The 27722-nt window shown below is 62.9% G+C and overlaps 2 protein-coding genes across 2 annotated transcripts; both read left to right on the top strand.

Annotated features, from left to right (window-relative positions):
• Nucleotides 1–248: 248 nt before the first annotated feature.
• Nucleotides 249–25100, top strand: Kif25 (kinesin family member 25). The gene is made up of 15 exons (XM_070010796.1): nucleotides 249–326; nucleotides 1772–1837; nucleotides 4502–4591; nucleotides 6479–6617; nucleotides 8060–8163; nucleotides 9934–10022; nucleotides 10671–10710; nucleotides 16802–16869; nucleotides 17797–17871; nucleotides 20145–20294; nucleotides 21339–21515; nucleotides 21988–22139; nucleotides 23259–23426; nucleotides 23663–23818; nucleotides 24886–25100. Exons 1-15 carry the CDS (start codon nucleotides 249–251, stop codon nucleotides 25098–25100), a joined length of 1767 nt encoding a protein of 588 aa, XP_069866897.1.
• Nucleotides 11914–12447, top strand: LOC138819106 (paraneoplastic antigen Ma6E-like; the record flags this gene model as incomplete). The annotated part of the gene is made up of 1 exon (XM_070010377.1): nucleotides 11914–12447. A coding segment is annotated over one exon (534 nt), but the record flags the coding sequence as incomplete, so codon positions are not given.
• Nucleotides 25101–27722: the final 2622 nt, after the last annotated feature.

Genomic DNA, 27722 nt, shown 5'->3' with positions numbered 1-27722 from the left:
GCTCGCCACGCCCCCGCCACGCCCACTCGTCCCCACATAGGCAGATAGACGCTCGCCACGCCCCCGCCACGCCCACTCGTCCCCACATAGGCATAGCCGCTCGCCACGCCCCCGCCACGCCCACTCGTCCCCACATAGGCAGATAGCCGCTCGCCACGCCCCCGCCACGCCCACTCGTCCCCACATAGGCAGATAGACGCTCGCCACGCCCCCGCCACGCCCCCTTGTCTCCCTGGGAACGAAAGGAGATGAGGCCTGGAGGCGGGGCCGTTGAGGTGCGGGGATTCTGGGAGAAGCGGGCGAAGCAGCTGCAGCATCAAGTGCAGGTGCGCATGAGAAGAGCCTGGGATTGAGGTCTCCCTCTCCACAGGCCTAGGGAGACAGGAGATCATTTGGGGGGGTCTGGGTTACTGCACTGAGCAAACCTGGGCTTCCCGGGGGTGGCAGGCCTGACTGTCCCCCCAGGCGCTCCCGTCCTCCCTCCCCCCAAGGCGCTCTCCCTCCTAGGAGACCCCTTCAGCTGATCAATGGACCAGCCCTACACAAGAATGCAGTGGTGTCATTTGCAGGAAACTGGATGGAGCTAGAGATCATGGCCAATGAAATAAGCCAGACAAAGTCAAATATTGCCTGTTGTCTCTCATATGTGAAATAAAGTCCTTAAGAATGAATGACAGGGATGCAAATCGGTTCTGTCCAGGGATGGAGAGGGCAAAAGGGATGTGAGGATGGGAGTGTGGTCTTTGTTTTTCTTATATTTTTAATTTAATTTTGGTCTTTGCTTTTCTGCACGTGTATGGAAATAGGATCACAGAGCATGTTCCAAGAGAGGAACAAAGGAGCAGAGTAGCTGGGTGAATTTGAACAAAGTGCGTTGAGTGTAAAATGGGGGGGGGGGAGGAAAAGAAGCGGCCTCCCTAAGCGCAGAGGCTCCCGTGCCCCCAGCTGGGCAGATGCTGCATGGTGGGGGGCCTCCAGTGCCGAGCCACGTGTGAGTGTTGGGACTCCCTTCCTGCACCTATCTTCCCGCAAGAGTAGGCCAAAATTATTGGGTCCCAACGGCTCCCCCCCAAATTAGCTGTTGAGCCAAGGCTCATGTCAGAAGAGGCACGCCCTACTGACTGCAGCCCTGGTGTGGGCAGCCCAGGAGAAGAGGAAGGAGCCCAAGCCATCCCAGAGGCTGTCCTGCCTGAGGCCGCCTCCTGCCCCACCCTGTGGCCATGGCTGGAGTAGCAAGAACCTTTCTCAGGAGGCAGTGTTTCTGAGGTGTGTCTGTGTGCCCAAACTTCTGCTTATAAAGACAGCGCCCACCAGACCTTAGGGTGAAACATCTGTTCGCACTTCGGCCCTGGCCGGTGAACGTTTACCGTGCTCTGTCCCTGCAGACACTGGCCTGCCCCCACAGAAATCCTGCCCCTTGACCTATGAAAACTTTTCTCCCCAGTAGCTTGTTATTTTCTGGAATGTTCCAGAATGGCTGCTTTTTCATCAACCCCCCAGCCAGCCTCTGAACACCTTTGCCATCACGGAGTTCAAGTCCTGGGGACTGCATTTCTCCCTCCCCTGCTCCCCGTGTGCCATGGTGGAGGGTCACGTGGAAGGCCCAGCCTGCACGGGCTGGCCTGCGCAGTCTGTGTAGGAGTTCTAGGCCCCGCACTGGCCTTCTGTGCTGCCTGGCTGAGACTGCTCCATCCTCTGAAATCCATTGTTCCTGCTCAGCCGAGTGCCAAGTGCTGTGTTGCTCATTTTCCTTTTTGGATCCTTGGTGTAGGTCAAAGAAGAAAGAATAGTTGAACTGGAAACAGAAAATGCCGTTCTTCATTTGAAGTTGGCAGAGGTAACGCGTTAAATGCCTTGTAGGTATGAGTGATTTCGTGTGTGGAGGCTGGAGGCGCTGCAGGGTGGGGGAAGGGCAGTCTGGATGGCAACTCAGGGCGGGAGCATGGGGGCCCGAGGCCCACTCGGACACTGTCCCTGGTCATAAGGCACACCCCCAGTGGGTGTTACCTTCCAACCTACACCTTGCGGGGGGCCTCCACTCCATAGCCTCACCATCACACTCCTGAAACCACAGGGCTTAGACCTCAGGCCAACCTCCTGTTCCATGGTTCAGGCCTGGCCACTCACCCCTGCATGCCAGGCGGAGGCCCTGAGAGGCAGAGAGAGGTGGATCATGTGGCTGGGGCAGCCGTGGGGAGACAGCGCTTCAGCCCATCTCCAGGATGCAGACAAGCTCCTCGTTTAATAGGAAGCAAGGGGCATGCAGGGCTGAGGGCTGGGCCGGCTTCCGTGGCCTCTGGGTCCTCAGCAGGGAGCAGTCAGTACTGAGCGGCCCTGCTGGCCCCACCGAGGCAGCCTGCTCCCGCAGCGCTTAGAACCAGAGAGCCACAGAACAGTGGCAGAAATGCTTTTCTCTTGCTTTTAATTTGTGGAGCCTGCAAAAGTAGCTTTTAAACTCTAATGACCCCCCTCCCCCAAGCCCAGGAAACAGACCCCAGAGGCAGCTGTGCATGTCTACCCTCAGTTCTCCATTGTCCCTGTGATCAACAAAGCCATTCATTGGCCTGTACCTCCTTCCTCCTCACCAAGTTTAAGGCCATTCACTGGCCGCTTCCCAGCCTCCCCACAGAGCTGTGACGAATCGGACTGGGCTCACTTTGGGGATGTGTTGGTGGTGAGTGGTTTTGTGTCGTCTTCCTTTTCTTCTCCTCTGGACAAATGGAGCCTGTCACGGTAGCCTCTGGCCCAGGACAAGCTCTGTGGCCGGCCCCAGCCCGCCGTCCTGGGTGATTGCTCAGCTGAGCCTCGCGGCACACCATGCAGAGACCGCCAGTGCACAGAGTGCCCACCCTCCCCCTGGGTGCCTGCAGCCCCGCATTGAGACCAGGGGCTCCCAGCCTCTCACGGGCTGCAGCTTTTTCGTTTTGCCCTGTTCCCTGGCTTCTGTTGGTGCCACAGGCTCCACGCTGCTGCTCAGACCACTCCAGACTGAAGTCGTGAGTGGGCAAACCAAACATTCCGAGGTTTCTGTAGGCCTCGCTTCAGGGGGACAGCACACCACTGACCTGACGGGGGACAGCACACCACTGACCTGACGGGGGACAGCACACCACTGACCTGACGGGACAATACACCACTGACCTGACGGGACAATACACCACTGACCTGACGGGGCAGCACACCACTGACCTGATGGTGGGCAAGGGAGGAGTTCTGTTTCTGTGAACACGAAGGGGGCTCAGGCATGTGTCCAGCGCACTAAGAACGGTCTCTCTGCAGCCAGGGCCCTGTCTGTGCTGTGTGGGAAAGAACCCCAACCCTGAGGGATGGCTGTAGTAGCGGCCTAGGGTGAGGGTCTGGCGGAGGTGGGACAGGCGCCATCACAGAACACTGGAGTGGCCTTGGCTGTCATGACACAAAGAAGAAAAGGAAGCTCCCCGGGGCACAGTGAGCTCCTCTTCCCCTCCCCTCCCCGTCCAGGGGTACAGTGAGCTCCTCTCCCCCCCCTCCTCTGCCTCCCCTTCCAAGCCCCCGAGTGCATCCCCCCCGCCCTCCTCCTCCGCCTCCCCTTCCAAGGCCCCACAGTACATCCCCCCCTCTGCCTCCCCTTCCAAGCCCCAGAGTGCATCCCCCCCCCCGCCCTCCTCCTCCGCCTCCCCTTCCAAGCCCCAGAGTGCATCCCCCCTTCCACTGCCTCCCCTTCCAAGGCCCCCGAGTGCGTCTCTGGCCTGTCCAGCCCACGTTCTCCCTTTGCACTTCTTCCTCTTCCTCTGATTGCCACACTCCTCTCACATCCGTGCTGGAGACTTCAGGGTGGGAGTCTTAATCCTTACATGGGTAGGGGCTGAGCCTTGTGGCTTAGGGACTTTGATTTGCCTCAGTTTCTCCTTCAGCCAGATGAGTTGAAGCAGCTCTTCCCTTACTGCTTCTCTAGTGTGTCAACAAGCCCACCTGTGACCCCGAGGTGCCAAGGAGATAAATGACTGACAGGGGCTCCAGAGCCTTCCTCCTTCCCCCCCTCCCTTCCCCCTCCCTCCCTCGCCCTCCCACTTTCATTTTTTTAAGGTAGTACTGAGGTGATTGAATTCAGGGCCTCCTGCTTGTTAGACAAGAACTCTATCATTTGAGCCACCCCCAACCCCTTTCTGTTGAACCGCTTCATGCTTCTGAACAGTGCCACATGGCGTGTGTGCATGCACTCATGCTTACGTGCCACACACACACGCACACACTCGAACGCACTCGTGTGCACACACACGGCCAGCACAGCTCACCCACCTTGCCCCCGGGGTCTTTCTGCCCCATGGGATCTGCTCTGGGGGGGTCTGGTGCTGGCTCCACCCCCCCCCCCTCTCCTGTCCACTGGCCATACCTTCAGGCATTCAAGCTCCCCACCCCCTCCTGGAATCCCCTGCTCTCTGCACCCCCTTGGCCTGAGCTCCACACAGGGTCATTACTCCACAAAAGCTTAACTCATCTTGTATTGTCTTCTATATGATAGTACCAAGAAAGGATCAGCAGGAGCAGCCACCGGGAAGCTGAGCTCAGCAGACACCGGCGGGTGCTCACCCAGCTGAGACACCTGACCCAGGTAGGAGCAACGGGCTCCTCACCCGGAATCCTCACCCCGCAGTCAGTGCAGACTGGTGAAGCCCTGCGTCTCCCTGAGCGGCCTCCTTCCTCCAGGAAGGAGCGGCAAGGCTGGGTCAGGGAGGAGAGAGGAACAGGTCAGAGGAGGGTATAAAATCAGGCCTGGTTTACCATTGGCTGTTAGTAGATCCCTCTGTGGGGTCTGCTTTCCAACACGTCCTGGAAAAAAATCTCAGGCTGCGTGTGTGTGCCGACGCCTCACACCTGTAATCCTCACACCTCTCAGGAGGATGAGCTCTGTAAGATATGAGGTTCGAGGGGCAATCCAGAAAGGAGTCCACAAGACTTCATCTCTAATTAATCAGCCAAAAGAAGTACTGGAAGTATGGCTCGAGTGGTACATCACTAGCCTCGCAAACAAGTAGAAAAAGTGTGAGGTTCTGAGTTCAAATCCCAGTACTGTCAGAAAGGAAGAAAGAATGAAGAAAAAGAAAAAGGAAGGGAAGAAAGAAAAGGAAGAGAGTAAAAGAAAGAAAAATCTGACTCACACATAGGGAATCTTGAGCAAAAATGGGAGCAAAACCATGCGTGGCCATGAGACATAAGGTTTGGTGTAGTTGTGTAACAGCTTAACTTTAGGAGCCAGAGCTGTTGTTGCTTTATTATTGAATGGTAGAAAATGAGTTTACATATCTGAGATTAAGTGACACGATGAACAGTCCCTTTAAACTCAGTGGTTTCCAGAAAGAACAGCTGTACAATTGTTATTCTCTTTAGTGTATCTGGCAGGTTCCCAAGATGAGGTCTGGTGGGATATTTTTATGCCTTTGATTAAGAACATTGTTTTACCTTTTGTTGTAAACAATGTGACCACAATAAAAATAAGGAAGACTAAAATCATTACTACACCCCAAACACCATCTGGAAAATGATTTAGCCTGCTTTCTTTGTTGGTCAGAGTGAGAGACTTTAAACTATTTATTTGTCCATTTAAGGTCAACATACACAGAACTTGTTTCAAACTCTGCCATTTGAGTGAAATAGATCTTTCTTTTAAGAAGCTGTATAACTTATCCATAGTCTATATAACAAACATTTCTCTGTACTTTTGATATTTTATTAAAATATTTCCCAAACATGAAGGAATCTGTTTTTACAGAAAAAAAATATTTAAAGAAGTTTTATTTAAACAAGATTTTACAGAAAAAATATTTTAAGAACTGTTTAAACAGTTTTTAATAGGAAAATGTAAACAGACAGCATCTATTTAACCTTAGCTTCACTGTTCGGCTTTAAGCGTTTTATAACTGCTGAACCACGGCACACGGGCCTTCCATTCTACAGACAGCTGTGTTCTCACAGGAGAAAGCACTGGAGTAATTCCAGGGAGGAAGAGACACGGTGAGCAGGCGCTCCGCTGCATTGTTCCCAGAGTTCCTCAAAAACTTACATACTGTGCTCACACTGGCGGGAACTCAGCATAGTGGGGTTGCCAGGAGGTGGTCTGGACAGGCCGTCAGAGCTCTGCTCCCGTCTGACGCACAGACACACACACGGGGCGAGGGCTGCGCCAGCGTCAGGAGGAAGTCCACGCCAGGGCTGAAGGGCTGCGGAAATGGCTAAGTATACACCAAGTATGCACAAAGTGCGCACACGCACACGCACACGCACACGCGCACACACACAGAATTGCTAGAATACACAAAGCCCCTGCCCAGAACTATTGAGTCAGGGCTTCAGGCTCCTGTGGGACGAAGAACTGCCTCAGACAGGTTTAGCTCACACAGGTGAGCCTGCTCTCTGTGAGCCACCTTCCTACTGTGCAGCCCCGCTCTGATGCGACTGTGCTCTCCCGGACGTGTCCACTCTGCAAGTTCTCGTTCCACAGACTCTTAAACAAGATGTCCACGCGTGCCGTGCCTCCTCCCAGAGGCTCCTGAGCGACTGCCGGGACCAGTTGCGGGCTGGCTTCTCCGACGTGGCGGCCGCCGTGCGGAGCGTGCATGTCAGCGGCGAGGCCCTGCAGGGTGAGGCGTGGGGCCCTGTGTGGGGCCCCAGTTCTTTCTTCTGGGTCCTGGCCGGTACCTTGCCAAGGGAGGGAATAAATGTGGTGTCAGAGGTGTTGGCGCAATGACTGTGCACATTCTGCATCCCCCCCCCAGCCCAATTCACCGTGGGTTCCTCTCCCTTGCTTACCTAGAAAAGATGTTTCCTTGCTTTAAAAATTATCGGCAGAAAGCCGGGTGCGGTGGCTCACGCCTGTCATCCTAGCTACTCAGGAGGCTGAGATCTGAGGATTGCGATTCAAAGCCAGCCCAGGCAGGAAAGTCTGTGAAACTCTTATCTCTGATAAACCACCAGAAAACTGGAAGTGGCGCTGTGGCTCAAGTGGTAGAGCGCTCGCCTTGAGCTAAAGAGCTGAGGGACAGCGCCCAGGCCCAGAGTTCAAGACCCAGGACTGACCAAAAAAAAAGAAAAAAGAAAAAAATTATTGGCATGTGCTAGCTGTCCAAGAAGGAGTCACGGTGACCTTTCCACACGCGGGCGCCGTGTGCCCCAGTCACGCCACCCCTTCCGTCTGCTCCTCCTTTTTCTTTTTCCTGGTACTAGGTTTGAACTCTGTTTCTCAGCCTTGCTCTGCTTGCTGGCTCAGCTGGCGCTCTGCCACTTGATCTACACTCAAGCCCAGATTTTTGCTGATCATTTTGGAGACAGAGTCTCTTGGACTTCTCTGTCCAGATCACCTCTAGACCCGGGTTTCAGCCTCCTGACTGGCTAGGACTGGGCACGAGTTGCCGGCAGCCAGCTGCTCTCCCGACTGCCTGAAACAGTTTCAACAGATGTCAGCATTGTTTTCCTGCATGCACATGGAACGCTCATCCATACTGCCTGTCCATTCACCCTCTTCCCCACCGGCGCCCCAGGGGCTCTCGGCGGAGCTGGGGCTGCTGGTGGCCCCCGGAGCGGCATTATCGCTGTGGGCACAACCCACAGAGGAAAGTCACCGTGCCCAGCTTGTGTGGAGCCCCTGCGGCACTCAGCTGCCCTGTGTGTGTGAAGTGGTTCCACCCGCGGGTCCTCACCGTGCAGTGTGACCTTGGACACGCCGTCCTCACGGGGGGCGGGGGGGCAGGGAGGGGTGGCCTTGGATGCACCATCCTCACCATACAGTGTGACCTTGGATGCGCCATCCTCATGGGAGGGGGGTGACCTTGGATGCCCGTCCTCACGGGAGGGGGGTGGGGGGGACCTTAGACGTGTGGTTCTCACCGTACAGTGTGACCTTGGACGCGCCGTCCTCATGGGAGGGGGGTGACCTTGGATGCCCGTCCTCACCACGTGGTGTGATCTGGGATGCCCGTCCTCACCACGTGGTGTGATCTTAGACGTGTGGTTCTCACCACGTGGTGTGACCTTAGACGTGTGGTCCTCACCCTGCGTGGTGTGACCTCGGGCGCTGTTCTTGTAGCTTGCCGCCTCAAGACCACTCATCTGGAGCAGTCCCTGCGAGACCTGGGCGCCCGCCTCCTCCAGGAACAGCAGAGAAGGAGATCCCTGCATAACCGCCTGGTGGTGAGCGCACATGCGGTGTGCACGCGCACCCTCTCTCTGGCAGCTCAGAAAGGGTGCTAGACGGGTCCAGGAGTGAGATTTGACCTGAAGCCATCCAGGGATGGCAGCCAGTGGAAAGAGGGGCGGGTCCCATCAGCTGGGGAGGCACGGCAGGGAGAGGCCGCCTGGCCACGGCAGCCTCGGAGCGGAGCGAATCACGGTGTTGGTGGTACACAGCACAAGGCTCCGGCTGCAGTGGAGCCGGGCCAGGCCACGTGGTGCCCCAGTCAGCATCTCCGAGCCCACACAGGCAACCTGACAGGGCAGGAAGAGGCGGGCAAGGCAGGCTGACTTCCCAGACGCTCTCTGAGATCAGCGGTGCCTCTCCCTGCGCATCCTCCCTGTGGCCTGTTAGCAGTTTCTCTCTGTGCCCACCAAGGAGGCCCCTGCGCCCACATCTTCCCCTCCCCTTCCTCGGGCCTATGCGCTTTCCCATCCCACACGGCTACAGCTCAGACTCAGGCCTCTATGGCAAGCACAGGAGCCAGCACTGATGCACCTGCTCCCAAGACGGCTGCCCCAGCCCCTCTGAACCCCGAGGCTGGCCCTGGGCCAGGTGTGAGCCGGTACTGAGCTCTGTGCGTGTGTCCCAGAACAATCTGCTCTTTCCTCATCTCCTTCTGTGCTTCAGCTTAGTGACACAAGAGGATGGCTAAGTACTTATTGTACAGCAGGTACTTGGTTAAGCACTTTGGTGCATTTTTCTAATCTTCTCCACTGCCTTGCTTCTCTGGATTGTTCTAGAGACAGCATGAGGTTTTCAGCAATAAACGATGATCATCTGCTCAAAGCTTTCCACAAACTGAAAGGGCAGAAGAAACTTTCCTAAGTGGGAGGCAAGTCCAACATGGGGAAACATGACTGTGGAAGATTCTGGAAAGCTGTAAACCAAGCCTGGGTCTGCAGCCGAGCAGTCTGCTCTGCTCCCGACCCCTTCCACACTGCAAAGGCAGCGTGCTCGCTGCCCTCAGCCTCCCCGCACAGCCCAGGGACCAAAGGACCCTTTGAGCAGCCAGCAGTCAGCCTGCGGACGCCACTTGCCTGGTTTTCCAAAAGCAGCTGCAGCTGCACCTCATTCAGAGTTGAACGCAGGTGTTCCAGCCAAAGGCATGGCTGTAGAGCAGATGGTGGAGTTGTCTCCTGCAGGAAGGAGGGACCCTCCTGGAGCACAAGGGACAGTTGAAAATAAAAGCATTCGATTTCCCTTCCAGGGAGTGAACAGGAAAGGGTGGGAAGCAGCATCTAGTTCCCACCAGGCATTGAGAGAGGTTGCATGAAACCTGCGGACAGAATCTCTAAACAAGAGCAGGGCGCGGGCTCTGTGGAGCACACCGCTGATCCCTCTGGACGAGGCTTGGGGCTGGCCCTGCCTGGGCCAGGCGCCAGGGGCTCCTGCAGGGCACCGTGATGCCCCGGGGGTCTGCCTTGACTCTCCCCTGGGTTCTGAGTGACACTGAGACACCAAGCCATGGCTTTCGCGGCTGCAGATGGTATGACTGGAAGGGGCTGGCGGGAAAGGGTCCCCACGTATTCCTGCAGTCGGAGCCGTGGGCTGAGCCTGACTCGGAGGCACAAAGCCGGACCTGCGTGTGACACCCACACAGCACTGCCCTCTGACCGCAGGCGGCTCCCACTACTTTTCTGAGCACTCAGGAGTTAGGGGGCGGCACCCCAGGAGCCCACCTGTGGTTCCAAGGCTGACAGTTAAAAGCTCTCTCTGGTCCATTGCAGGAGCTGAAAGGAAATATCAGAGTGCACTGCCGGATCCGCCCCTTGCTGCCCTTTGATAAGGAGTCTGACAGGGAAACGTCCGGGAAGAGGTATGGGCTTGAGGCGGGGAGGCAGGCTGGTTTAGGGACCATGGTGTGGAAGTGTGTGAACTCTCGCGTCCCGGGGTCCCCAGAGCCTGGTGTCTGGTGCCACACTACCTATCTGCTCAGTACCAGGCCCGTCCGGGCATCTGCCATGGGAGACACTCTGTTCTGCCTGGGGCAGGACCGCCCCCAGACCCTCATACCTTTGGGGAAAGGGGGCATTGTCCGGTCCTTCACAGGCACCCTCGAGGCAGGGAGGTAAAAAATTGAACCAGCCATGCTCACCTAGGAGGCTGAGGGGGTGGTTGTGGGCGGCGCAAACTTGTTCATTCCAGTGTCCGCTTGTTCCCTCCCCATCGCCCTCCCGGCCTCCGCCCGCGAGTCCTCCTCAGCGGTCCACGGGCATGAGCACCCCCGTCTGCTCCGTGGTTAGGCCCCTGCCATCCGCTGGGCTCAGCCCCCGGCCCGGCCTCCGTGGCGCTGCCTCGTTGGTCCTGGCTGGCGTTGTCACAGTAGCGCTCAGCGTGGTCCTGGGACGCAGGTCGGTGGCCCTGCACAGTGCTCTGTTTTGGACGGTGATGGAAATAATGGTGCTCAGTGCTCTGGAGTTGGGAGTTGGGCCCCCAGTGAGGTCTGCTGTGCTTACCCCTGCAGCTCCAACCCTGGAGAAGAGGCGGCCCGCGCACTGGACGAGGTGAGTAGCTCCCGGCCCCCTGCGGCCCTGGGGCCACCCCCGTACCCCGCGGAGCTCAGAGACAGGTGGCCCTGTGGCAGCTTCCCGCCCTTCCAGGCCCTGGCAGCAACACACAGTGCCCCTGTGCCCTGGGCTGTGGGAACCAGGTGGCCCGCAGCTGTGAGGGGCTCCGGCCACAGAGAGTGGGGCAGAGTTCCGCCAAAAACATCTGAGGCCCAGCCCGTGAGTGCAGACCGGGAGGCCGCCCAGGTCCCGGCAAACCTGCAACCTTGAGTCTGAAGGGGCCTCAGGCCTCTCAGCCGGGGCAGCGGGCAGCGGGACAGTGGGGCAGCGGGGCAGCGGGGCAGCGGGCAGCGAGGACAGCGGGGGCAGCGGGGGCAGCGGGGGCAGCGGGGGCAGCGGGGGCAGCGGGGGCAGCGGGCAGCGGGCAGCGGGGGCAGCGGGGGCAGCGGGGGCAGCGGGGGCAGCGGGGGCAGCGGGCAGCGGGGGCAGCGGGCAGCGGGCAGCGGGGACAGCGGGCAGCGGGGCAGCGGGGGCAGCGGGGGCAGCGGGGGCAGCGGGGGCAGCGGGGGCAGCGGGGGCAGCGGGCAGCGGGGGCAGCGGGCAGCGGGGGCAGCGGGGGCAGCGGGGCAGCGGGCAGCGGGGGCAGCGGGGGCAGCGGGGGCAGCGGGGGCAGGGGGCAGCGGGGCAGCGGGGGCAGGGGGCAGCGGGGCAGCGGGGGCAGCGGGCAGCGGGGGCAGCGGGGGCAGCGGGCAGCGGGGGCAGCGGGGGCAGCGGGCAGCGGGGGCAGCGGGGGCAGCGGGGGCAGCGGGCAGCGGGGGCAGGGGGCAGCGGGGCAGCGGGGGCAGCGGGCAGCGGGGGCAGGGGGCAGCGGGGCAGCGGGGGCAGCGGGGCAGCGGGGCAGCGGGGGCAGCGGGGCAGCGGGGGCAGCGGGCAGCGGGGGCAGGGGGCAGCGGGGCAGCGGGGGCAGCGGGGGCAGCGGGGCAGCGGGGGCAGCGGGGGCAGCGGGGGCAGCGGGGGCAGCGGGGCAGCGGGGGCAGCGGGGGCAGCGGGGGCAGCGGGGGCAGCGGGGGCAGCGGGGGCAGCGGGGCAGCGGGGGCAGCGGGGCAGCGGGCAGCGGGGGCAGCGGGGGCAGGGGGCAGCGGGGCAGCGGGGGCAGCGGGGGCAGCGGGGCAGCGGGGGCAGCGGGGGCAGCGGGCAGCGGGGGCAGCGGGGGCAGCGGGGACAGCGGGGGCAGCGGGGGCAGCGGGGGCAGCGGGCAGCGGGGGCAGCGGGGGCAGCGGGGGCAGCGGGGGCAGCGGGGGCAGCGGGGGCAGCGGGGGCAGCGGGCAGCGGGGGCAGCGGGCAGCGGGGGCAGCGGGGGCAGCGGGGGCAGCGGGCAGCGGGGACAGCGGGCAGCGGGGCAGCGGGGGCAGCGGGGGCAGCGGGGGCAGCGGGGCAGCGGGGGCAGCGGGGGCAGCGGGGGCAGCGGGGGCAGCGGGGGCAGCGGGGGCAGCGGGGGCAGGGGGCAGCGGGGCAGCGGGGGCAGGGGGCAGCGGGGCAGCGGGGGCAGCGGGCAGCGGGGGCAGCGGGGGCAGCGGGCAGCGGGGGCAGCGGGGGCAGCGGGCAGCGGGGGCAGCGGGGGCAGCGGGGACAGCGGGGGCAGCGGGGGCAGCGGGGGCAGCGGGGGCAGCGGGGGCAGCGGGGGCAGCGGGGGCAGCGGGGCAGCGGGGGCAGCGGGGGCAGCGGGGCAGCGGGGGCAGCGGGGGCAGCGGGGGCAGCGGGGGCAGCGGGGGCAGCGGGGGCAGCGGGGGCAGCGGGGCAGCGGGGGCAGCGGGGGCAGCGGGGGCAGCGGGGGCAGCGGGGGCAGCGGGGGCAGCGGGGGCAGCGGGGGCAGCGGGCAGCGGGGGCAGCGGGGGCAGCGGGGGCAGCGGGGGCAGCGGGCAGCGGGGGCAGCGGGGGCAGCGGGGGCAGCGGGGGCAGCGGGGGCAGCGGGCAGCGGGGGCAGCGGGGGCAGCGGGGGCAGCGGGGGCAGCGGGCAGCGGGGGCAGCGGGCAGCGGGGACAGCGGGGCAGCGGCCGGGCCAGTGGTGGGGAGCGGGAGGCAGCTTCTCCATGCCCTGGGGGAGCCGTGGGGATGGAGGTGAACACGACCCTTCCCAGGGACATCCCAGCCAAGGAGGGCAAAGGCCGCCACTCCAGAGGGCCTGCCCCCAGGCAGCACGGAGGCTGCTCTGGAGATGGCCAGCAGACAGCCTGGTGTCACAGCAAAAACCTTTTGTCGGCATGGTGCCGAGGCAGGAGGAGAAGATGAAGCCTGTGATGCCCGTGGTGCAGGACTTGTATCCAGGGCAGATGAATCCTGTGAGCGGGGAGGAGCTCGCCAGGAAACTCGGAACTGATGTGGCGTAGCGGGGTGGGGGAGAGGCAGTGTGGAGATTCAGGGGAGTTCAAAATCCATGCTTGCGGACGTGTCTTCATGATGCGCCATGCCTCTGCAAACCTCCTCTTAATGTGCCCGCCTCCACGGCTGCCCTTCCATGTGCCCGCCTCCACGGCTGCCCTTCCATGTGCCCGCCTCCACGGCTGCCCTTCCATGTGCCCGCCTCCACGGCTGCCCTTCCGTGTGCCCGCCTCCACGGCTGCCCTTCCGTGTGCCCGCCTCCACGGCTGCCCTTCCGTGTGCCCGCCTCCAGGGCTGCCCTTCCGTGTGCCCGCCTCCACGGCTGCCCTTCCGTGTGCCCGCCTCCAGGGCTGCCCTTCCGTGTGCCCGCCTCCACGGCTGCCCTTCCGTGTGCCCGCCTCCACGGCTGCCCTTCCGTGTGCCCGCCTCCAGGGCTGCCCTTCCGTGTGCCCGCCTCCAGGGCTGCCCTTCCGTGTGCCCGCCTCCAGGGCTGCCCTTCCGTGTGCCCGCCTCCACGGCTGCCCTTCCATGTGCCCGCCTCCACGGCTGCCCTTCCGTGTGCCCGCCTCCAGGGCTGCCCTTCCATGTGCCCGCCTCCAGGGCTGTGACAGAGCCCCGCCCCCTCTCCACGGCTGTGACAGAGCCCCGCCCGCCAGCCCTCCACGGCTGTGACAGAGCCTGTCCCACCGGCGCTCACATCCACAGCTGCCACTGGTTTATCTTGTGCACTGAACATACATAATCACGCGGTGCTACTAATAGTTACAGATATGTGTATGTATAAGTTCTCTCCCTCCCTACAGTATGTGTGTGTGTGTGTGCATGAGTGTGAGGGTCTAAGCAAGTGTGTGAGTGAGTGGTATGTGAGGGGTGTGTGTGTGGTATGTGTATGTGAGGGGTGTGTGTGTGAGTGGTGTGTGTGTATGTGAGTGGTGTGTGTGTGTGAGTGGTGTGTGTGAGTGATGTATATATGTGTGTATGTGAGTGGTGTGTGTGTGTGAGTGGTGTATATATGTGAGTGGTGTGTGAGTGTGAATGGTATGTGTGATGTATATATATGTGTGTGTGTGTGTGAGTGGTGTGTGTGTGTGAGTGGTGTGTGTGTGTGTGAGTGGTGTGTGTGAGTGTGAGTGGTGTGTGTGGTATGTGTGTGTGCGTCCGTGGTACTGAGGACTGAATTCAGATGCACTCCGGCAGGCGCACCTCACCCTTGTGAGCCTGCGACCCCTCAGGTGACGTCCCCTCCCGTCCTCCATCCCAGTGACTGCCTCCCTTTACCCCCGCCTTCCCTCCTTGTGTTGCCAAGAGGACAGGAATGCTCTGCTGTGCTAAGATGCTGGTGGAGATGGAGTCTTGCAAACTTTATTCCCAAGTTGGACTCAGCACGTCATTCCCGACCTCCAACCCCAGTAGCCAGGACCATGGGCTTGGGCAGTGGAGCCCAGCTTGGCCGCACCTTTGGGCCCTTAATTTGTATGTGCTGAGGCCTTCTTGTGGGGGTGGGGACAGGCAGACTAGAACAACTCACTATGTTTGGAAAAGTCAACATTGCCGCTAGAATCATTTTGGATGTCTAGACACCGCTTCCACATGGATGAATGCTAAGCACTCGTGGAGACCGCTGGGCTCTCGCTTGTTTTTGTGGCTTTTCGTGCTCCTTGGCCTTGGGGTCAGACACTGCAAACATTGGCATTTTTGCTTGTTTTCTTTATGGCTAAGGCTGGGGCGTCTGCAGACAGCACAGCCCTGGGGTGACCCCTGGCCACGCCGGGGAGCACGCAGTCCCTCGGGGCCCTGGGGGAGAGTGCGCAGAAGGGGTGGGCCCACTGCAGCCAGCAGCTGGGGACGGGGAGGGCTGCCCGGCCCTCCGGCCCTCGCCCGCCCATGGAGCCCCTGTTCTGACGGCACTGTCCTTCCCGCCTGCGGCTCCAGCGCTGGGGACAGGGTGTGCCCGCGACCCTCGGAAGACGCCCCAGCCCGCGGTGCTGGAACCTGCACATTGTCCCTCAGGCTACCCCAAGGCAGGACAGAGCTGCGGCCCCCTCTCCACCTCCTCCACCTCCTCGCTGTCCATGTGGCTGTGGACAGACAGGGCCCCACCTCCTCCCGAGACTACCATTGGAGTGAGGAAGGCTCCTTGGCCTGGAAACGCACCCAGAGCCTCAGCAATGGCTTTCTGTCTGCCCCCTGCCCCCTGCCCCCTGCCCCCTGCCCCCAGCCCCCTGCCCCCTGCCCCCAGCCCCCTGCCCCCTGCCCCCTGCCCCCTGCCCCCAGCCCCCTGCCCCCTGCCCCCTGCCCCCTGCCCCCTGCCCCCTGCCCCCAGCCCCCTGCCCCCAGCCCCCTGCCCCCTGCCCCCTGCCCCCAGCCCCCTGCCCCCTGCCCCCAGCCCCCTGCTCCCTGCCCCCTGCCCCCAGCCCCCTGCCTCCTGCTCCCTGCCCCCTGCCCCCAGCCCCCAGCCCCCTGCCCCCTGCCCCCAGCCCCCTGCCCCCTGCTCCCTGCCCCCTGCCCCCAGCCCCCTGCCCCCTGCCCCCTGCCCCCAGCCCCCTGCCCCCTGCCCCCTGCCCCCTGCTCCCTGCTCCCTGCCCCCTGCCCCCTGCTCCCTGCTCCCTGCTCCCTGCCCCCTGCCCCCTGCTCCCTGCCCCCAGCCCCCTGCCTCCTGCTCCCTGCCCCCATCCCTTGCCCCCTGCCTCCTGCCTCCTGCCCCCTGCCCCCTCCCCCCGCCTCCTGCCTCTCTCTCCACCCTCTGCCTGCTCCTGGTGACGTAGTTCACTGGTGACCTAGAGGGTCTCAGGTGGGGACAGCCAGCAGCAGAGACTGGGTCCATGTATGTAGCAGGCAAAGCCGAGGCTTTGCCCCAGCCAGGCTGGCTAACCACCAGCGGTCACTCCCGCAGCCCCACCTGTGCTTCCCATGGCCCCGCCTGGGCTTCCCATGGCCCCGCCTGGGCTTCCCATGGTGGCGCCCCTGTCTGAGCACCCCGAGTTCACCATGGGTGATGTCGGCTCTGGGTACCCGGGCGCCGTGGCTTACCCAGGCGGTGATGTCGGCTTGGTCCCCCAGGACGGCGGTTGCCTCTGGACGTCCCGTGTCCCCCAGGGCCGGGGTGGCGCCGGACGCCCCTCCCTGCCCCCACGGTGCACCTCCTTTCGCCATGCTCCCGTTTTGTCGTGACTTCGCCATCTGTTTTAGAGCTAGAACCAGTCTGGGTTGGTGTTTTCCTTCCTGGAGTGGACGGAGCGACACCTTTCTGCTGAACTGCTTTTGCGCCTTGTAGGCGGCATGACTCTCTCTGAATTGCCCAGTGAGGGAAAAGGCTGGCATGGATCAGAGGTGAACAAAGCAATAACGCCTCTGCACGGGGACTTGTGGCCTGGCTGGAGTCTGACCCCCTCATCTGAACTGTCCTGGGCCCCAGCCCGGACGGCCCAGGGCTGCGTGATGTGGGCAGCAGGCTGCCTTTCCCCGCCCTGTCCCCGGGGTCCACACACACCTCTGCAGGGCCGGGAGTTTCAGGCCACAGCCTCTGTCTCTAGGCTCAGCTCTGCCCACGAGCAGCCGGCCCAATCTGTCGGCAGAGGTTCTTGTGTTCCGGCGACACTGCTGAGACCCAGGAGCGGCCACCGGCCCAGGCCCAGATGTCCCTCACTGGCCTTGTTCCAGGACGAATGAAGCGCGGGGGTGCAGTTGTCTGCTTTGTCCTTTCTGTTAGGAAACCGTCTCGGTGACATGGTGCCGGCCCGGCCAGCCCGCCTCCAGTAGGACATACACTTTTGAAAGGTAAGCATAGAATCTAGAATCGAGTTCCGCGTTCAACACAGGGGCGGCGCCTGGGGGTTAACACGTGTGCAGTTTATCCAGCGAGTCTGCTCATTCCAAGTATAGATAACGTCTGTGCTAATCTTCAGGGCGAGCCCACGTTTCTGACAGTGTGGAGGTTTGGTGGCCCGCTGCTCTTACAGCTGACCTATCCCTCCAGCCCTGGTTTTGGCTTGAGATGGGGTCTGGCTTCCTGCCCAGAAGCAATTGGCCGATTTCAGTGTTTCTGTCGTAGCTAGGCTGAGAGGAGCGTGCCACTGGGACCAGCTGTGGATTGAACGGGGTGCTCTCAACTTCGCTGGCAGGTCTGGCTGAGAGCCCCAAATCCTCCCAGCCTTGTTCTCCCAAGCAGCTGGGCTTACAGGCACGAGCCCCCGGTGCCCAGCCGAACCGCACGCTTATATCCAGTTTGCTGATAGGGGCTTTATCATGAAGATGGCGGTGTAGCACAGCTCTGCCGGCATCTGGTTGCATGGTGTCCTGAGTGGCAGAGTCCCAGGAGGCACTGGCATAGAAGAGCTAAACGTGCGGTAGGGCTGTGCATGCTCAGGTCCCCCGCAGGGGCCCAGGCTCTGCCCTCGTGACCGCTGCAGTGCCGTGGACAGGCCGTGGCCCCGCTGCCCGCAGAGACGGGCCTTGGGCTCGGCGCGGTCAGCAAGGAAACCACGGAGCTCACACCAGCCCAGAGCCTCCATGGGGCACAGGCTGTCAAGCTGCCTGCGGACTGTGTGACTCACTTCCCGCATCTGCCCGTGTCCCAGTGTGGGGGTGCGTGGATAGGATCGCGGGAGTCAGCCTGCTGGGGGAGAGCAGGAGAATCTTGGTCCGACTGGGGACCCTGCTCGGCTCTCTTCCTCCTCCATCAACGCCACCTTTGCTTTTCCGCAGAGTCTATGGGCCAGCAGCGTCCCAGGCAGCCGTGTTTGGGGACGTGCGACCCCTTCTCACATCCCTCTTAGATGGGTGAGTTCAGGTGTTTCAAGCCCGTTTGCCGTGGTTACACGGTGCCTCCACGCAGCGCGGTGGCCTTGTCCCCGTGGCCTTCAGTGGAAGAGTCACTTCCGGCTGAGTGAGCATGCCCTGTGGCCCACACCGTGTTCTGGTCCCGCTGTGCCGTGTGTGGATGGCAGCCTGGGGTGGCAGCTGCTCCCCCGCCCCTGGGATTCTTGGTGAAGTCTTCCACCTTTGTGAATAGACCGCGGGGAACATGGGCGTCGCTCGGGACAGCGCTTCACTTTGGGAATCAGCTCCTCTTCTTGGCAAAGCTGGTGCAGATTGAAGAGCAGGGTCCCACTGAAGGGGTAGGCCGCAGCCAAGCCCGCCGAGCAAGGCTGTGGCCACCACGTCACTCGCTGTGTGCCGGAGGCAGGGCGGGTCTTGGGAGGGCTGTCACATGCGGAGCGAGGCTGGTGCGTGGAGTTCACACGCCGCTGTGTCTGTGCCCCGCCGCCCTTCCTCCCCTGGCTGCGAGGCCTTTGCCCCACTGCTTTTTGATTTTTGTGCTCTGCCTTGGTGCCGTCCCTCAGCTCTTCAGCTCAAGGCAAGCGCTCTACCACTTGAGCCACAACTCCACTTTTTGGTGGTTAGTTGACGATAAGAGTTCACAGACTTTCCTACTCAGGCAGGCTTCAAAACACAGTCCTCAGATCTCAGACTCCTGAGATTACAGCCAGAATTACAGGAGTAATGAGTTGGTGGCTCATGCCTGTAATACTAACTACTCAGGAGGCTGAAATCTGAGGATCTCAGTTCAAAACCAGCCTGGGCAAGAAAGTCTCTCAGACTCTGATCTCCAATAAACCACCAGAAAACTGGATATGGTGCTGTGGCTCAAGTGGTAGAGCACTAGCCTTAAGCTGAAGAGCTGAGGGACAGCGCCCAGGCTCAGAGTTCAAGCCCCACAAGTTCCAGTTTCACAAGGAGTGAGCCACTGGTGGGTGCCTGGCATAAACTATTTTTGTGTCCTGACCTAAATATTTATAATTCTTCCACTGAAGATGGCAGGGGAGCCTTGGCCAGCGTGTGGTTGCTTCCCTAAGCTGCTTCCAGAGTGGGGCCAGGCGCCATGGTTGGACCATTTTGGCAGACTTGCCCACAACAGACAGTGTTAAATTTGGTACATCCTTTCATCTGGGTGGCTAGAGACCTTTCCTGAGCCACGAGTCTGCTGGGGCCACAGGCTTCCTTTCCCAGAGATCCGGAGCGGTGGAGTCGGAAGGCGGCGGTGGACAGGGCAGGCTGCTGTTCTTCTGGGAGGCCCTCTGCCCTGCTGTGTGGCTCTCCGGCCTCTGGCAGCTGCGCTGCCGGTGGCCTCGGAGCCCGGGGTGCTGGCTTTACCGCTTTCTGTCTCACTGAATTGGATGCATTTCCAATGTCCAAACCTGTTCAGAATCACCTGACCTGAACCATAGCTGGTTTGCCAGGTCAAAGTGTCTCTGATGGCTGTAGACAGATATCCCGCAAGAGGGCCAGGCCAAGACCCAAAGAACATGACTTTCTATCAAAAATTCACATCTATCACGTCGTCCCAAACAATCTTCTCACTGATGTTTGGGGATTGATAAAATGACCGAAAAACACTTCAGGGGTTTGTCAATAGTCTTTGTCTTCTGTGCAGCGTACTCCTGTCAAATAATGTCAGATTGCAGGATGGAGTGTGGTGTGAGCAGAGAGCTCAGCACAGGTAGACTACTGCAGGATCACCTGGATAACAAAACGCATCGCCATCTTAAGTAAGCTGGGGCCGGCCGTGCTAGGCACCAGTTGTGAATATGGTGAAGACAGACAGTTTTGGATCTTGAAAAGAAAAGAGCAGACTTTTCCCTCAAACATGATATGCAATAAGCTCTCATGTCTGGGGTTGTGTGCTTCGTTGGATGCTAGTGAGCAGCTGTGAGGGGCTGCTGCTGCGGTGAGGCTGGTGTGGGTCACCAGAAGGCAGAGGACACCAGTGTTCTCCACAGGGAAGGTGTCCGAACACCAAGAAGTCCCAAAGCGTGTGTGTGTGTGTGCGCGCGCATGCACATGCATTCGTGCACTGCATGCATGTGTAGTTTAATCCAGTATTGCAAGTGGCTACATTGAGTGGGCAATTGTGGTTGAACGAATCTAACTTGCACAGGGGAATGCAAAATGACGCGCACTGAAGTTTTATGTGCAAGTGAAAACTCCCCCAGAGCCGCCGTGGCCCTGGCCCCATTTGCGCTTGGCTGCTACAAGTTTGTCTTACTTTTCAGGTACAATGTGTGCATCATGGCATACGGGCAGACGGGCAGTGGGAAGAGCTACACCATGCTGGGGCCACGTGCTGTGGACTGGCCCGCACTGCCGCCAGATGCGCCTCGTGACCCCGGGGTCATCCCCAGAGCTGCAGAGGAGCTCTTCAGGTACCCCACTGGCCGGGCCGGGTCCCCGCAGCGCTGGACGGGCGGCGTGCGGGCGGCCGCGGGCACAGGCTGCGCTGGAGGGAGGCAGGTGGACTGCCCCCACGGTGCCGCGCTGAGCACTTCTGGACGTCCAGCCCACTGCAGTGGGGGCGGGAAATCGGATGGGAACAAGTTGGGAGGGCCTGAGTTAAAGATCCCCCGTGCAGGGGGTTGAGGCCTCAGTTCTGCAGAGGGGGAAACGCCCACTGGCCCTGGGGCTCGAGCTCTGGGACGGGGCGCTGGCCCCGGGCTGCCTTTGCTTGAGGCTCGTGTTCTACCACCTGAGCCACGGTGCCATTTCTGGCTTTTTTCTGAGTGGGTTGTTAGAGAACAGAGTCTCACGGGCTTTCCTGCCCGGGAGAGCTTTGAACTGCGAAGCTGAGTGGCTGCATGACAGGTGTGAGCCGCCGTGTTCGCAGTGCTCTTGGCTCTCCTCCCCAGGGAGAGGTGTCGGTCAAAATCCGAAACACCCTGAAAGTCTCGACAGCACATGGCTTCCAGGGATGGCTGCACAGAGCATGCGCCCTGCGTTCTCAGGCCTGGCGTCCACCTGCTGGCCCAGTCTTCCCTGAGACACGCAGGTCCACCCCGGAGCAGGCAGTGTGTGTGCAGGGACCCCCAAGAGGAGCCAGCATCCCCACGGGCCCGTGGCAAGGGCACCTCCAGCGTTCCCAGGCCTGGGCCATGGCAGAGCGGGCCTGGAGGCCTCTGGGTCAGCTGGGTGCTCGGCCCCTCCCCTGGCAGGGGTGGAGTCCTGAGGCCCCCCCTTCCCCCAGCGCTCAGCTAGCGGACACCACCAGTGACACAGCAGCGCAGCAGTGACACCGCAGTGACAGCTTCGCTCCCCGGCGGCCTTCACCTCGCCCTTCGCTCCATCGCTGGCTCTGTGCGGCTGTGAGCGCACAGGTCCTGCGTCTGACCCCGCGCTCTGCCAGGCCGTCACCGACGCTTCCCCGGGCCTCAGGGAGCGCAGCCTGATGGTTCCATCCTCCCGGATTTCCCCAGGCTCATCGCAGAAAACCCACCACGAAGCCCGAAGGTAGAAGTTTCCATAGTGGAGATTTATAATAACGACATCTACGACCTCCTGGCCAAGGACGGTTGCACGGCGGTGACCGGCGTCAGGCGCGGAGTGGTGACCACACCGGAGGGACGGACGGAGGTGCCCCTGCTGACCTGTGTGTGAGTCCTCCCGCGGCCCGGGCAGGGTGTGCTGCACGCCGGTGCTGGTGCACGCCGGAGCACACAGCCTGGGCGGGAGAGTCCCAAAGAACTGCACGTGGAGCTGTGGCTCAAGTGGTAGAGCACCAGCCTTAAGCACAAAGGCTAAGGGTCATTACCAGGCTGAGCTCAAGCCGCAGCTTGGGCACATACACAGAATGCGGGTGCAGCCAGGCGTGAATAGCAGCGTGGCAGCCTGGACGGTTTTGCAACCATGTTATTCCAGGACAGCCCATTAGAGCCGCCGCAGGGCACTCACAGGAAGTGAGTGTGAGTGAGTGGGGCTGTGGTGCCGCCACTGCTCCGTCCACTTCCCTGAAGTGGGGGCTCGGCCCACCCGAAAGGCACCTGAGCACCAGCAGAAGCGCCCCGGGAGCCGACCGCGCGGCTGCCCCGCAGGCTCAGGCGGGCTGTGGGCTCTACCCCTCTGCAGGACCGTCACCAGTGCCGTGGAGTTCGTGGGCCTCGTCCACGGAGGTCTGCAGCTGCGGGTGACCCATCCCACGCTGGTGCATGCAGACTCCTCCAGGTCACACCTAGTGGTCACGGCCACGCTGACCACGGCTGCTGTGCCGGGCAGCACTGGTGAGTCGCCATGGGTACCAGGTCCGTGCGTGGAGTGGATGGCCATGAGAGAGAGAGAGAGACGATTACAGGGTCCAAGGCCAGGACCTGAGCCTGTGTGCCACAGCCATGTCGGAGCCCACACCCAGGAGGCCCCGGGAGCCCAGGCTGAAGGCGGGGGGAGCGGAGGAGGGCGGGAGGAAAACAGGGTGCGTGCACTTAGACTTCATCTTTCACAAATGAAGCTGTCCGGAGCGTTTCATTGTAAGAGAAGGCACAAACTGTCGGTAAAACGTTCCAGGCCATCCGGGCAAAGGCCTGTGAGGTCCAGGCCAGGCCCTGGCACTTCAGCTACCTGAGTGACCTTCCGGGCACCCCGGAGGGCAGCTGTGCGGGTGGGGGAGGATGGGAAGCGGCGTCTGCAAGTTCGCAGCACCGCACGCCACCCTGGGGCGCGGGCTCCGGCCTCCACCGCCCGCCACCCTGGGGCGCGGGCTCCGGCCTCCACATCTCCCTGCAGGGACCCTGGCCTGGAGGCCCACACCTCCACTAGCTGTCACATCAGGCCACTGTGGGCACCTCTGAGGCCACGTGTGGCCTCTGTGGACATCCTCTAGGTTGCAGGGACAGGGTCGTGGCATAGTCGTGACCGGCCCCCGTGGCTGTGCCCAGGACTTGGCCCCCTGAGGGTCGGGCCCGCGGGGCCCAGGACAGGCCTGTGAGCAGCCGCAGCCACCGCAGCGCGGCGGGAACAGCGTGGGCTTTACGAGCCCCTCGGTCGGGGCCGACACGGGTGCCGTGGAGTTGGTGCACTTTTTTGTTCTGCACAGTATTTGTTGTTTAGGGGAAACAATAATTTTCAAGAAGTTTGCTGAGAAACAGCACAGGGAAACTGTCAGTGGGGGGCAAGGAAGCGCCCCCCGCAGGTGGCCGTCTAACACAGGCGCCCCTTTGCTGGGACGGGGCAGGAGCTGGCCCGGCCACGGCGGGCCCTGCCCCCCTCCTCTTCCTCGTCTTCTTCACTCTGGCAGCCTGGCAGCTGCCCCGTCTTTTCTCCCTGAGGAGGAGCGGCGTCCTGAGGGTGCAGTTTCGGCTCTCTGCCCTGGCCTTTGCGACCTTTGCGACCTTCATTCCCACCAGGCCCCCCGCCCGGCCCAGCCACCCGCCCGGAGCCGGCGGCGCCCGAGAGGAGGCAGCGCGTCCTGCAGCGCGTCCTGCCGCGGTGCGGCCTAGCCAGCGTGCCCGGCCGCGGGGGACGGGCGCAGGCGAGGCTGCAGCTGGTGGACCTGGCCGGGAGCGAGTGCGTGGGTGAGCGGGGGGCGTGGGCGCCCCGGGGCAGATGCAGCTGGCCCAGCTTTGCAGGCTCGGGGCGCCCCAGCTGGCTCCGTGGTGGGCGATGGTGGGGAGGAGGTCCCACCGCTCCGTCCTGGAGCCAGGCTGCTCCTCACTGGGCCCCAAACCTAGAGCCGGCCCCCGGAGCCCCGCACGGGCCTCCTGGCTCCTGCGTGGCACGCGGCGCCGTGGCTGAGCGCTGCACCCTCCAGGCGCATCTGGGGTGACAGGCGTGGCTCTGAGGGAGGCCTCATCCATCAACCGGAGCCTCGCGGCCCTGGCCGACGTCCTGGGGGCCTTGTCCGAGGGCCGCAGCCACGTCCCGTACCGGAACAGCAAGCTCACCCGTCTGCTGCAGGACTCCATTGGTTTGTTCTTCCCCAAGGCCCGGGGCAGAGGGCTGGGGGTGGGGGGCGCCTGGGGGGCTGCGCCCTGCTGTCCCCACTGCCCGCTCTGTGGTCTGTGCAGTGTCACCCCATCTCCACACCCCACGCCCTCCCTGGGCAGTGTCTGTGCTTCACAAGCTCATCCCCGCCTCTGTCAGGCCTGGAAGGTTCCTGGGATGAGGAAGGCTTGAGTGATGGCGGGTGCAGGGGTCCCGGAACCCCCGTCCCGGGTCTCTGAGCCCAGAGCGGTGGCCGCACCAGGCGAGGCCGCCTGCAGGCAGCCTGCGGTCCCACCTGCCCTGGCGTCTGCTGCCTGGGCCTCCTCTCCCTCCTCTGCCCCGCGGTCCTCCCCTCCTCCCTCCTCTGCCCCGCGGTCCTCTCCCTCCTCCCTCCTCTGCCCCGTAGTCCTCTCCCTCCTCCGCCCCGCGGTCCTCTCCCTCCTCCCTCCTCTGCCCCGCGGTCCTCTCCCTCCTCTGCCCCGCGGTCCTCTCCCTCCTCCCTCCTCTGCCCCGCGGTCCTCTCCCTCCTCCCTCCTCTGCCCTGCGGTCCTCTCCCTCCTCCCTCCTCTGCCCCGCGGTCCTCTCCCTCCTCCCTCCTCTGCCCCGCGGTCCTCTCCCTCCTCCCTCCTCTGCCCCGCGGTCCTCTCCCTCCTCCCTCCTCTGCCCCGCGGTCCTCTCCCTCCTCTGCCCCGCGGTCCTCTCCCTCCTCCCTCCTCTGCCCCGCGGTCCTCTCCCTCCTCCCTCCTCTGCCCCGCGGTCCTCTCCCTCCTCCCTCCTCTGCCCTGCGGTCCTCTCCCTCCTCCCTCCTCTGCCCTGCGGTCCTCTCCCTCCTCCCTCCTCTGCCCCGCGGTCCTCTCCCTCCTCCCTCCTCTGCCCCGCGGTCCTCTCCCTCCTCCGCCCCGCGGTCCTCTCCCTCCTCTGCCCCGCGGTCCTCTCCCTCCTCCCTCCTCTGCCCCGCGGTCCTCCCTCCTCTGCCCCGCGGTCCTCCCTCCTCGGCCCCGCGGTCCCGCCGCTCTTTGCAGCCTGTGTCCGGCTCGTTCCTCTTTCCAGGAGGCGATGCGAAGCTGCTGCTGCTGCTGTGCGTGTCCCCGGGGCGGCGGCACGCCGCCGACACGCTGCAGAGCCTGGGCTTCGGGGCCCGGGCGCGGCAAGCCCGGCGGGGAGGGGCCCGGAGGAGGCCTCCCTGCTCCCCGGACGGTGGCGTCTCCCCCTCGGGGCGGGCACCACGCTCTGTTCCTCGCCGGGCGCGCGGGCCCGAGAAATAAACACCGATGTGCCGAATGGACTTGGGAGCCCGTGTGGCCTCCGGCCCGCAGTGAGTAGGACGGAGACCCACGGGCGCCGGCGGCTGGGGAAGAGCGGGAGTCCGGCCCGTCTGTCCCCGGCCTGCAGGACGGGCGCAGCGTGAGGCTGCCGGCGGCGGAGGCCCCGCAGAACCCCTGCCCACGGGCGCAGTGACCCGGCCCCCGAGGCCCCGCGGGTTGAGACCCAGCCCATAGCTGGGGTGTGAGCCCCGCCCGTCCGCACGGCCTGCCTGCCGCGCGCCGCCGTGAGGACTGGCTGGGGAAGGCGCGGCACCGAGTCACGCACACGGCTGGGGAAGGCGCGGCACCGAGTCACCGAGTCACGCACGCCGCTGGGGAAGGCGCGTCACCGAGTCACGCACGTGGCTGGGGAAGGCACGGCACCGAGTCTCCCTGCACTCCTGTCTCGGAAGACACTGGGCGCTGCGTCCGTTCCCAGCAGGCTGGCCAAGCAGCCGGCGCGCACACAGGCCTGCTGGGCACCGAGGGCCTGGCACGGGCGGTCAGTCCACAGACAGGCGCCGCGGGCTCCGTCCCGTCCTCCTCCTGCCCCCGCCGGCCCCTGGATCATGGGGCGGTAGCTCGGTTCCTGGTCTCTCTCGCCAGGCTGCCCTCCTGCCCGCGGGGCGTGGAGGCTGCTGGGACAAGGTGGCCGGAGAACAGCAGAGCGCCCGGGGCCCGGGCTGGACCCTCCCTGGCGGGGCCTGCAGGGCAAGGCCCGGAACGAAGCAGGGGCGCTCCTGCCCTGCGGCTGCCCCTCAAGGGGAAGCTGGGGCTGGCTCGCTGCCATCAGGATGTGGACCGCGGGGTCAGTGCCAGGTGTAGAACAGGTGAGAACAGGCGTGAGTCGAGATGGGGCAGCAGAGGACATGCAGGTCAGCGAGGGACATGTGGGTCAGCGGGAACATGTGGGTCAGCAGGAGCACGCAGGCCAGCAGGAGCACGCAGGCCAGTGGGGGACACGCGGGTCAGTGGGGGACACACAGGTCAGTGGGGGACACATGGGCCAGTGGGGGACATGCAGGTCAGGAGGGGACATGCGGGTCAGTGGGGGACACGGGTCAGTGGGGGACAAGCGGGTCAGTGGGGGACACGCGGGTCAGTGGGGGACACGCAGGTCAGTGGGGGACACACGGGTCAGTGGGGGACACACAGGTCAGTGGGGGACACACGGGTCAGTGGGGGACACACAGGTCAGTGGGGGACACACGGGTCAGTGGGGGACACGCGGGTCAGTGGGGGACACGCGGGTCAGTGGGGGACACGCGGGTCAGTGGGGGACACGTGGGTCAGTGGGGGACACGTGGGTCAGTGGGGGACACGCAGGTCAGTGGGGGACATGTGGGTCAGTGGGGGACATGTGGGTCAGTGGGGGACACGTGGGTCAGTGGGGGACACATGGGTCAGTGGGGGACACGTGGGTCAGTGGGGGACATGTGGGTCAGTGGGGGACATGTGGGTCAGTGGGGGACATGTGGGTCAGTGGGGGACACGCAGGTCAGTGGGGGACATGTGGGTCAGCAGGAATATGCAGTCAGCGGGGGACATGCGGAGGGAAGGCCTGTGGTCCTGGGGGAGCCGCAGTCCTGGAGAGCCTGGTGGAGCTTTGTCAGCACCGGGGTGGGTGCAGAGCCAGCAGCCCTTGCCATGGCCCTGGCCCAGACTCTGGAATCCTTTCTCTGGGCCAAAGGGGACAGGAAAGGACGCCAAGGCTGCTGTCAGGAGGAACAAAAGCACCTCAGTGGGAAGGAAGTGGAGTCTTGGCCTCCCAGGGTGGCCGTGGAGACACCAGCTCTGCTGACCTCCACACTCAGCGTCTCCCATCCCGGTGCAGGGCCTAGGGCAGCTGGCTGAAGGTCCAGGCACGCTGCAGTAGTAAACCAAGCCTGGGGTCGGGGCAGGCTGCGGGATGCCATCTAGGCCGCAGCAAGGGCCTAGGTCCTCTGTCATCTGGACACTGGCCCTCTGGTGAGGGCATTGCTCACCAGGCAAGAACCTCTCACCATAGGCCATTCATCCACGTTCATTCACACTCATCCACGTTCACCCACAATCATCCACATTCACCCATGTTCATCCATGTCCATCCACACTCATCCACATTCATTCACACTCATCCATGTTCATCCATATCCATCCATACTCATCCACGTCCATCCATGTCCATCCACGTTCATCCGTACTCATCCACATTAATCCACGTTCATCCACGTTCATCCATGTTCGTCTATACTCATCCACACATCCATACCTATCCACATCTGTCCACATTCACTCACACTCATCCACGTTCATCCACATCTGTCCACACTCATCCACATCCGTCCACATTTGTCCACATTCATTTGTTCACTCTGTCCCCTTCACGGGACAGAGGCCTTCACGGGAGGCCTGCCCCGCGGCAGGCATGGCAGGGCAGTGGGCTGCCGTGGTAAACGTACAAGGCTCTGTCCAGGAAGACTCCAGGATAAGGACGGGACAGAGGTGCACATATGTTTGCCCTGCCACGTGGGTCACAGCACTGGGTTGCAGCACATATGGTCTGAATGTGTCCCCCAGGTAACACGTCGGGGCTCAACTCCA

The sequence above is a fragment of the Dipodomys merriami genome, unplaced genomic scaffold, assembly GCF_024711535.1.
Source record: "Dipodomys merriami isolate MVZ:Mamm:240054 unplaced genomic scaffold, mDipMer1.0.p SCAF_8, whole genome shotgun sequence".
Classification (NCBI taxonomy): Eukaryota; Metazoa; Chordata; class Mammalia; order Rodentia; family Heteromyidae; genus Dipodomys; species Dipodomys merriami.
Note: the sequence above shows the minus strand (reverse complement) of the source record. Positions and strands in the feature narration are given on the sequence as shown.

Excerpts from the sequence above, each read along its gene's own strand:
- Kif25 (XM_070010796.1), top strand. The coding sequence starts at position 249 with ATGAGGCCTGGAGGCGGGGCCGTTGAGGTGCGGGGATTCTGGGAGAAG. Across the intron at positions 6,618-8,059 it reads CAGCGGCGAGGCCCTGCAGG|CTTGCCGCCTCAAGACCACT; the intron begins GTGAGGCGTGGG and ends CTGTTCTTGTAG. Across the intron at positions 21,516-21,987 it reads GTGCCCCTGCTGACCTGTGT|GACCGTCACCAGTGCCGTGG; the intron begins GTGAGTCCTCCC and ends ACCCCTCTGCAG.